This window comes from Prionailurus viverrinus, chromosome B4 (genome assembly GCF_022837055.1).
Source record: "Prionailurus viverrinus isolate Anna chromosome B4, UM_Priviv_1.0, whole genome shotgun sequence".
NCBI lineage: Eukaryota > Metazoa > Chordata > Mammalia > Carnivora > Felidae > Prionailurus > Prionailurus viverrinus.
In genome coordinates, this window is record NC_062567.1 from 78394801 (window position 1) to 78405756 (window position 10956).

Consider the following 10956-nt stretch of genomic DNA (forward strand, 5'->3'; position numbering starts at 1 on the left):
TATTAAAATGAAGTTATATGAAAAAGTAACAAGCCAGAATAGCCAGCACAATATTGAAAGAGAAGAGCAGAATGGGAGGAATGATACTATACAACATCAGTTATACACAACAATACAGCTACAGTAATCCAGACACTGTGGTATTGGTGAAAGAATAAACAAATAGATCAATTGCATAGAATAGAGAAACTAGAAATAGAGACACATCGATAGGAGCAAAGCAAAGATAATACAATGATGAAAAGACAGGATGTTCAATAAAGAGCGCTGGAATACTTGGACATCCACATGCAAAAATGTGAGCATAGACATAGACTTTACAACATTTACAAAAATTAATTCAAAGGAGTCATAAACTTAAGTGTAAAACACATAGTTACAAAACCCTTAGAAGATAACATGGGAGAAATCTAGATGACTTTGTGTTTGGTGATGCATTTTTATATACAACACCAGGGCATAATCCATGAAAAGCATAACTGATAAGTTGAACTTCACTAAAATTAAAAACTTCTGCTCTCTGAAGCACACTTTTAACAATTAAGAAGAAAAGACATAGCCTCAGGGAAATTATGTACAAAAGATAGATCTAGTAGAAGATATCCAATATATGCAAAGAACACTTAATACTCAAGTGTAGGAAAAAACCTTATTAAAAATGGACCAATGACCTTAATAGACACCTCATCAAGGAAGATATGCAGGTGGCAGATAAACATATGAAAACATGTTCCATACCATATACAGTGAGGGAATGTCATGTAAAACAACAATGGGATACCACTATGCACCTATCAGAATAACCAAAATGCAGAATACTGACAACATCAAATCATTGCATGTGGAGCGACAGGAACACTTAAGCATCACTAGTGGGTAATGCAAAATAGTACAGCCACTTTGGAAGACAGTTTGGCAGTTTCTCACAAAACTAAACACACTCTTACTGATCTATGATCTACCAAGTATGCTGCTTGGTATTTATCCAAAGGAGGTGAAAATGTATGTCCATACAAACACCAGCACATGGAAATTTATGGCAGGTTTATTCATAGTTGTCAAAATTTGGAAACAACCAAGATTTCCTTCAGCAAGTGACTGGATAAATAAACCATGGTATATTCAGGCAATAAAATATTATTTAGTGCAAAAAACCCCACATTGAACTATCAAGCTGTGAAAAGACCAAGAGGAATCTTAAATACTTATTACTGAGTGAAAGAAGCCACTCTGAAAAGAATACCTATGTATGAGTCCAAATATGGCATTCTGGAAAAGCCAGAACTATAGAGTGAGGAAAAAGATAAGTGGTTGCTAGGGCCGTGGGTGGAGGAAGGGATGAACAGCGGGGTAGAAAAGATTTTTAGGGCAAAAGATTGTATGGCTCCATCATTATGGATACATGTCATTTATATTTGTCCAAACCCTAAAATATACGATACCTAGGGTGAAACCTTAAATAAATTGGATTTTGGATGATGATAGGTGTCACTATAGGTTCATCACATATTAATCTGGTGGGGAATGTTGGCAATGGAGGAAGGTATGCATCTGTGGGGGCAAGGGATATAGGGTAAATGTCTCTGTACCTTAAACTTCTCTAAAATGTAAAGTCTTAAATAAAAAAGAAACAAAAAGAAAGAACAGTATACTATTACTACTACACCCCTATTAGAATGACCACAATAGAAACCACAGACTCTACCAAATGCTGGCAAGGATATGGAGGAACAGTAATCCTCAGTCATTGCTATGGTGAATGCAAAATGGTATAGCCACTTTGGAAGACAGTTTTTCGATTTCATGCAAAACTAAAAATCCTCTTACTATACAATCCAGTAGTTGTGCTCCTTGATATTTACCCAATCAAGTTGAAAACTCTCACGTCCACACAAGATCCTGCACATGAATGTGTCTAGCAGCTTTATTCATAATTGCAAAAACATGGAAATAACCAAAATATCCTTCGGCAGGTGAATGAATATTAGACTGTGATACATCCAGACAATGGAACAATATTCAGCACTAAAAGGAAATGAGTTAAGGGATGCCTGGGTGGCTCACTCAGTTTAAGCATCCAACTCCTGATTTTGACTCAGGTCATGAATCCAGGGTCCTGGAATTGAGCCTGGTGTCAGGCTCCACGCTGGGTTGGGATCTACACTGGGTTGTTTATGTTTCTCTCTCTCTCTCCCTCTGTCCCTCTCTCCAGTTGTTCTTTCTCTCTCTATCTCTCTCTGAAAAAGAAAACAAAATAAAGTAAAAAAAAAATAAAAAAATGAGCTAACTCTCATGTTGTGGAAGGATATGAAGCAGCTGTAAAACATGTGATTAAGTGTAAGAAGCCAATCTGAAAACAGTACACTATATATATTTTTCAGTTATTGTACCTTTAAACTCCAGAATGTGTTTTTGAAATAATTTTTGTATTTTTGTTGTTTTTTTGTTTTGGTTTTTTGACTGTATTATTCAAACCTGTTTGCTCTGAGAAACCCTTTGTGTCCCTTTCCAGAAGCACAAGCTTAGGCTTGTGTGTCCTCTTGGATGACAGTGGATTTATCAGGTAAGCTTCTGCTGTGTCCTCCCGTGATCATTTTGTTGAGTGATGTGCCACTGTAGGTTTCCCACTGAGCACAGAGACTCCACAAATTTTCTTGTTCTGTTGTTTTGAAAACATTGTAGGACATCTATTTCTCCACTGTGTGATCTGATTGTTTTGGCCCCCTCTGGAAAGATAATCTTTGAAGCCAGTCTTTGAGGTTTGCTCCAATCCCAGAAGGGCCTTCTTAGCTGTCTCCTTCCCTGGTTCTCTCTAATATACATCTAGTTGGTCTACACTTAGATTTTTGCTCTCATGGAGCTACCAGCCTCCTCTTAATGTCTTATCACCAAATGTGCATTGTGTTTGAGAGTCACTTGAGCTAGAATTTTCCCACACTTTGCTCAAAATAAAGTCAGTTCACTTGAGGGGAGTTTGGAGCCTCTGTTAATACTGCCTGCCTTTCATTCCAGGTAAAACCTGTGTTCAACTGTTCTGGAACTGGAACAGGAGCATGACCAGTTCTGTCACAGTGACACCCTGGTTTATGAGCAGGTTTCCACTGAGGTCAGTAACCTATGGTCTTCTTATCTCTCTTGGCAAAAAACCTCTATCCTTTGAACTGACTCAGTTGAAGTTGAGCCCTATAATTCTTGGCCTATCATGCTTGGGGTAGACCTTCTATCTTATGAATAGATGCTGGGTACAGGTAGAGATCTCTAGACCTTTTAGCTACTATTGCCTTGAGTGGAGCTTCTGCAGCATGGAGCTGGAAGGGATAAGAAATGTTTTCAGACTGCCACTCTCAAGGTGATAGGGTAGCCCTTGACTGGGATCTAGGGGAAGAGGAGTCTGCACTTGCCTGTGTGCTTCCTATCATGCTGGACTGGGAGAGGGGAGAGACAGAGTAGGCCCTGGTTCAAATACATGTCATGTGAATGTTCATATTGCTGTTATTCACAATATCTAATCAATTGCCCATCAATTTAAGAGTGCATAAACAAAATTTGGTGTATACATGCAACTAAAGATGGAATGCTACTGACCAATAAAAAGAGTGAATTACTTCTACACATGACAAAAGGAATAAATTCAAATTCATTTCACTCACTTAAAGAAGCCTTCCAGGAAAGAGTGCATATCACATGCAGGTTAAATAGGTAGATAAATAGATGGATGTGCAAAAAAAAAAACAACAAAAAAAACAACAAAAACAAATCAGATCACTGGTTATCTGGGAATTGGATTGGAAGGAGGCATGACTTAAATAGGGGCATGATAAATCTTTCTGAGGTGATAGAAAACTTCTGTATCTTGGGGTTCCTGGCTGGTCCCATTGGATGAGCAGGTGATTTCTGATTCCAGGTCATCAGTTTGAACCCTATACAAGGTGTAGAGATTATTTGAATAAATAAAAAAAAACTTTGAAATAACAGTTTGGAATCTTAATCTAGTGAGGGTTTCACTGATGCATAAAACTGCCAAAATTCAGAATTGTATACTTTGAATGAATACAGTTTATTTTACAACTATTTCTCAATACAGTGGTTGAAGAAAGAATTGGGCAGATCTTATTTTTTAGATTGAAGGAGTTGCATTTTAGAGCAATGATTCAGAGATGTTTCTCTCTTTCTCACTCTCTCTCTCTCTCTCGGATTGAAGTCTTAATGTTGGCCTAAAAACAGGAAACTACCGAAGGCATAGAATATATTTATTATATAAAAAATCTCAATGATAAAAGTAGGCTCAAACCTTTTACTATGATCGTTAGTATAGCAGCTGTGGAGTGAGGTTTCACTACCATTAATACTATTATTTAAATTAAGAAAGCTTTATTAGTTACTGGCAATGCAGTCAGCTATATGACACATTTAATGGGAAGTCATTAGATGAGTTTGAAGATGTTCCTTATGTGCATAAAGTTTTAGATAATAAGGTGGGTGAAACAGGTGAAAGGGCTTAAGAGTACACTTATCATGATGAGCACTGATGATGTATGGAAGTGTTGAATCACCATATTGTACACCTGAAACTAATATAACACTGTATGTTAACTCTACTGGAATTAAAATAAAAACCTTAATAAAAAATCATGTAATCTCAAAATTAAAATATTAGTTGTATGTTATTAAATGGTTTTGTACATGACTTGTACTACAATGATACGTTTATAAGTGGTCCTGTAATGCATATATCATATTCAAAGAATTACATATACATATATGTTTATGCATTTCTGCATCTATTTTGATACATTTATATTAATATGCTAGCTATTATTATCATTATTATTCAATATATCCCTGCTTTAAGAACGTACATTGTACGGTACATGCATCCTTTTTGAATCAAAAAAAGGAGAGGAGTAATTTCCTAATAGGAGTGAGAACAGAATACACCTGACTGCAGGTGTATGCAATTCCTATAGCAACACAGAAATTTCTTGACATCAGGAAAAGGGAAAAGGTCAGAACTGAAGAATTATTGTGCATGTCCTGTCATGGTGAGGTCTGTTAGCTTCTACATCAGCCTGTGGATTCTTTTCTGAGTCAGCTGCATGACATTGGACATATATTGTTCTAGGTTCAGTGATTGGTGTTCCTTTCAAAGATAACCTGGTGTGTGTGTGTGTGTGTGTGTGTGTGTGTGTATGTGTGAGATTGTGTGTGTGCGTGAGAGAGAGAGAGAGAGAGAGAGAGAGAGGCAGAAACAGAGACAGACAAAGACAGAGAGAAAGAGACAGAAAGACCATGTTAATGTTTGTATATATGTGCGTGTGTGTGTCCAATGGTGGTTGTGGCAGTGTAGCACATAGTGAATATAGAGGAACATTGTTCTGCCATGGCAGTTAGCACTATGATTAGGGTCTTTTTTTCTCAGTTTGATAAAGGATTACTAATATCAATTGATGAAGATTTAAAAAGTTAGGAGCCTCTCTCATTTCAGGTATCTGGAGTACTGCCTGAGGGCATCTGCATTTTATTCCCTAAGGAGGCTTAGTAAACTATGCCTCTTTCAACCTAAACATGTTTCTGCTTCATCTCAGGAGAGACAAGACACAACCTTAGCACAGTGACCACTTATTTGAAAATCGTAAAGTTTTTCTACCCAGTGAATCCCGTATTTTCCCTAGTAATCTGCAGTTTTTAAAATGTGGGTGAAAGAGATGACATTTGTTAAAGTATAAGAGAAGATTCTTAGAGAAAGACATGGGTAGAGAGATGACTAGATAAAACATTTGATGATTAGATACTATTTTGCATTTAATTGGGGGATGGGCTAGATGGGTGATGGGTATTAAGGAGGGCACTTGTGATGAGCACTGAGTGTTGTATGTAAATGATGAGTCACTGAATTCTACTCCTGAAACCAATATTGCCCTATATGTTGGCTAGCTAAAATGTACATAAAAAAATAGTACTAAATAGAAAAAAAATAATTTGGACCTCTGTTGCCTTTTTGATCATTTTACAATCTTTTCCACTAGTTTTCTGCAGAGAGAAAGGTAAAGAAAGGTTATTCTGAAATGATGAAGTAGTAAGCGTTTCTCAAGCTCTGTCTATGGAAATGGAAGCAGATACACTTGGAGACCTGGGGACACTTCATGGGGGCAGAGAAAGTTAGTGTCTTCCTCTCTCAGACGTAACATGAATAGTGTTGAGAGCAGGAAGAAAGGACAAATCTGATGTGGATTTAACAAACATATGAAATTTACATAATTCAATCATTCAAGTGACTCTATGGTGGAGATTCTCTTATACACCCCATTTTTCAGGAGGAAATAACAATGCAGAGATACTATGTAACTTACCCGAAGCTACAGGGGCAAAAACAGAATTTGAAAGCTCTGTCTGACACCTGAGCTTATTTTCTTAACTCTTACTGATGAACTATTCTTACCCTTATATTTCCTTCCTCATTATGAGGTAGCATTTTCTCCAGCACAGATGCTCAAACATTAGAGTCATTATTCACTTCTAGGTCATTCTCATGTGATCAACCAGCAATCAGTATTCAGCTTACTTTACCTTCCATTCTAAAGGTCATCTCTTTCTTCGCTGTCTAATAAGACTCCCTCCATTAAAGCCACCATAACCTCTTGGATGACCACACACTTTCTGGGATTACCGTCTTCTCCCTATGAGTATTTATCTTCCTCAAAGGTAATGGTATGATTTTTGTAAAATGCTAATTTGAATACAACACTGTCTTTCTAAAAATCCTCAATGCTTACCCCCGTATACAGAATAAAAGTCAGCTTCCTTAGCATGAAAAATATGGTCTGCATGATTTCCACGAATTTCCTTTGAAGTGTCATCCCTCACTTTGTCTTCTGCGTTACAAATCACTTACAAACTTCATGAAGCTCACCATATACTTAACTCTCCTTTTGCACAGAATGCTATTTATTTCATTTGGCTTAATGCTATTTGTTTTAAAATGTGCTTAGAAAGTGTTCTGTGACCATAGGACCACTCACCTTTAGAGACTACACTTTCTTTGTATTTTCCATAAATGCCTTTTTCACCGGACTAACATATAGCAGCTTAGTTCTCTATAGCTATTTCCCCCTGATTTCACAGTGAGCTAAGCACTGAAGTTATTTATACATGGAAATTTCACAGGACAAGGGTGCATCAAAATTCAAAATTACCAATGAGATGAATTAATTTTCACTAAGCCATATATAACAAAAATGCATTATCTTTATTTTTGGTTCAATTTCATTACAGTAGTTTTGTGAAAGGGAGGATTTGCAAAAACAACTGATCTAAGCCAGAGAAACCATTAACTAAGAGTGTGAATCATTCAGTCCCTGGACAATTGAGCGACAATTGAGCCTTAGGACACTGTACACTCTATAGAGTATCCGTTTTTCTCATTCAGCACTGAAAAAGGTTTCTTCAGTAAAGCTGATACTTTGATCTGTCTTATTATATCATATTTTGTTACATCTACCAATTATGTATGTTAAATAACATTTGTTACTGACTCAAGATAGACAATACATCCCTTAGAGAGCCAGCGGCAAACTTGGAATATATTTTCCCTAAATTTAAATTACTTGGCAACCATTGTCTTTACTCAAATGAAGATGAAGTATGGAGAAAGCCATTCCACCCCAAAATTAACAGCTAGACAAAATATAGACCAAATGTATTCTTCAGCTATAAGTACATGGGATTCAAATAAATAAACTTTCTAAAATTAAATATTTCAACCTCATTGGTTGCATTCTTCGCTTCAATGCCTCCCAAGATTGTCATAATATCGGTGCCTTTCAGTTATGTCACTGTTAAGATAGAATTAAACAAAAATATTTTTTTCCCCAGACTCTTTCTCAAAGCTTCTTTGACATCTTTGTTTCTTAGAGAGTAAATCAAAGGATTCAGCATGGGAGTGACTAGGGTGTAACACAACGAGGCCACTTTACTCAGCTCAGGAAATCTGTCAGGAGTGAGATACATAAAAAACACAGCACCGTACAGCACACTCACAACTCCCAGGTGTGAGCTGCAAGTGGAGAACGCTTTCTTACGTCCCTCAGAGGAGCGTATCTTGAGAACTGTGGACACAATATACAAGTAAGAAATAATAATAACTATGATGGTAGGCAAGATGATGATGCTGCATAAGGAAAAGGAAATGATTCTAGAGATGAAGAGGTCAGAGCAAGATATCCTCTCAAGTGGGCGAGTGTCACAGTAAAAGTGGTCAATGGCCCGAGAACCACAAAAGGACAGAGTAAATGTCATACTGGTCTGAAGAACCGAGCTGATGCAGCCACATAAATAGGAACCAGCCACCAACTGAGTGCAGAGACGTGCTGACATCTGGACAGAGTAGAGGAGTGGGTTGCAGATGGCAATGAAGCGGTCATAGGCCATGGCTGCCAGGAGAAATCCCTCTGCCACGATGAAGAGGGTAAAGAGACAGAATTGGGTCACACAGCCTGCAAAAGAGATGGACTTGCTCTCAGACCAGAAGTTGATCATGGCCTTGGGTGCAATAACAGACGAATAGAAGAGATCAATGAAGGACAGGTTGCCTAGGAAGAAATACATGGGTGTGTTCAGCCGGGGATCGGTCATAATAATGGTCATCATCCCAACATTACCCAGAAGGATAATGGCATACACAAGCAGAAAGATCAGGAAGAGGAGAATGTGGAGCTCGGAGCTGACCCTGAAGCCTACCAGGATGAAGTCAGTCACTTCAGAGTGATTGTTTGTTCCTCTGTCACTCATGGCAGAAACCTGCTGGGAGGCACAAGGAAAAGCAAAGAAATGAAACCCGTGCTTGGTTTCTAGTGACACAAATAATTTCTTACGTGTAGAATAAATTAGTTATATCTTAACTAAATATTGCATATAAAGCCATGTTAATGTCATGAAGAATCAAGGATTTGAACTAGATAATACGAAGTCCGTAAAACTTATTTTATTAAGCAGTGAAAGAAGTTAATGGGTTATTGCATTTTAGATCATTTTTTTGCTGAGTATTCACCAAGAAAGTAACATAACATATTGTCTAATGTTAGTGACATTTTGAATTTCTATTCCTAATATATTTATCATTAAATAGTTGTCTTTAACTAAAGTAAGAATATAACCTAAAATGCAGGGAATACATATAATCTGTATGATAGTGCCATAGCCATCATGATTGCCTGTCACTTCCTGAATCATTAAAAGGCAGTAATATATTTAGATACATTTTTACCTTCTTTCAGCACTACTATTTGGTTTCCATTGTTACTGTGCCATCTCCAAAAATAGAATAAAAGGTGATAAGTTGTTGGTAATTAAAATTAATAAAATCAAAACAGTCACTAAACCTAGATATCATTTTCTAACGCTCTTTCCAAACCTGTGTTCATTTTCTCAGGTCAAGCATATTCTTCCCAAATAGATGCATTTTTATTGTCTCATTATATATATTTTCTTTCCATTACTAGTTGTGTGATTTAATATATTACATATTAACCTAACCATTATCTTTGAAGCAGAGAAAGAAGCTGATAACCATTACAGTCCTTACATGACAATGAATAACTTTTTATCAAACCTGCATCAATTCAAGAGCTCTCACTTTTTAGTCAGGGTAAGTATACTTAAGGAATACCTGTCTTATATTCTATTATGCCTTATATATCTTAAAATAAGGACAATGGGATATCCATGGATATTTGAGGACCATAATAACCTTCGGTCTCCAGAGTCCATGATCACTTGGTGGAATATCAACAGTACTTACTTTACTTCTGATACCTTTCTTCAGGAATTTTCCACATTGAGGTTTTGTTCATCCTCTGTGATGGATTCCATTGGGAGAGGAGCAATCATAAAGTCAATTATGGAGACAGAAGTGCAGGCTCAAGGGCTGTTGTCCATGAGGACTGCAGTAACCTCAGACATAAGCAAATTATCTAATAATAGTCCATATATGAGGAGCTTTTCTTCTCTGGTTGTGTGTATCCTTTGGGAAATTTCTCTGGACTTTATTTTCTTCATTGGCAAGGAAAGACATTCTGGTAATTATCATAGCATAGATATTGGTAAGCATAAGGAAACAGATTTAAAGTTTGTGCTATTTAAGTTTAAAATGAATGAATATATTAAATCATCACAAATTACATTTGCTATGCTTTAAAAAAAGATAGAAGTTAACTCCAAATTATGATTTACCTGTTTTTCCTGATGTCGATGTGTTTCATGCCATGACAAATGCCCTCTAAGTCACAAAGTCAGATAATGTTTTGCTAATTCTAAGCTTTCTTATGTGTAAATACTAAATATTTTGAAAATATACTGGAAGAAATGATAATTTAAAAAATATTCTAAGCATTCTTAGCATGAAATTGGATAAGAGATCATGATCTGCATTTAAAAATCCTCAATAATTATGTGTGGCTAAAAGACTACAGTAAAACCAAAGACATAATACTCTATTTAATGAAACAGTGTATTATAATTATGCAGATGCCATTTTCTCCTGAAGATTTCCATAATTTAATTATAATTCTACTTTTAGAAAATATTTTTTATTTAAAAATTATTTCTAGAATTACCTGGATTTTTTTTTAGTGTGTACATAGCAAAACATATGGGCCTGACGCTTTCCTTCATTATAATGCAGCATTAGTAAAACTTTGGTAAGTGTAGGAAAAGTAAATAGTTTAAGTATCTTAAACTGGAAATTATTAATGAAGGTGAATTGAGGCCTGTGAAGTTTGGAAAGGCTGGAGGAATTTCTGGGTGACACTCTAATAATGACCCTTAGAGCAATATAATAAGATTCACAAAGATAGGCTACCATCGGAGATACAATTTAAAAACACAGAACCTTAAGTGTGGTCCAGAGATCAGATACATGGAAAAAAAAGATGTCACTGCTTCCTCATCCATCAAAATAGC

General features: G+C 36.4%; 1 protein-coding gene across 1 annotated transcript; it reads right to left on the reverse strand.

Annotated features, from left to right (window-relative positions):
* Positions 1-7824: 7824 nt before the first annotated feature.
* Positions 7825-8808, reverse strand: LOC125170618 (olfactory receptor 9K2-like). The gene has a single exon (XM_047867321.1). The coding sequence runs from the start codon at positions 8785-8787 to the stop codon at positions 7825-7827; it is 963 nt and encodes a 320-aa protein (XP_047723277.1). The 5' UTR covers positions 8788-8808.
* Positions 8809-10956: the final 2148 nt, after the last annotated feature.

What these genes read in the sequence shown, in the direction of transcription:
- LOC125170618 (XM_047867321.1), bottom strand. Translation starts at nt 8,787, where the DNA reads ATGAGTGACAGAGGAACAAACAATCACTCTGAAGTGACTGACTTCATC.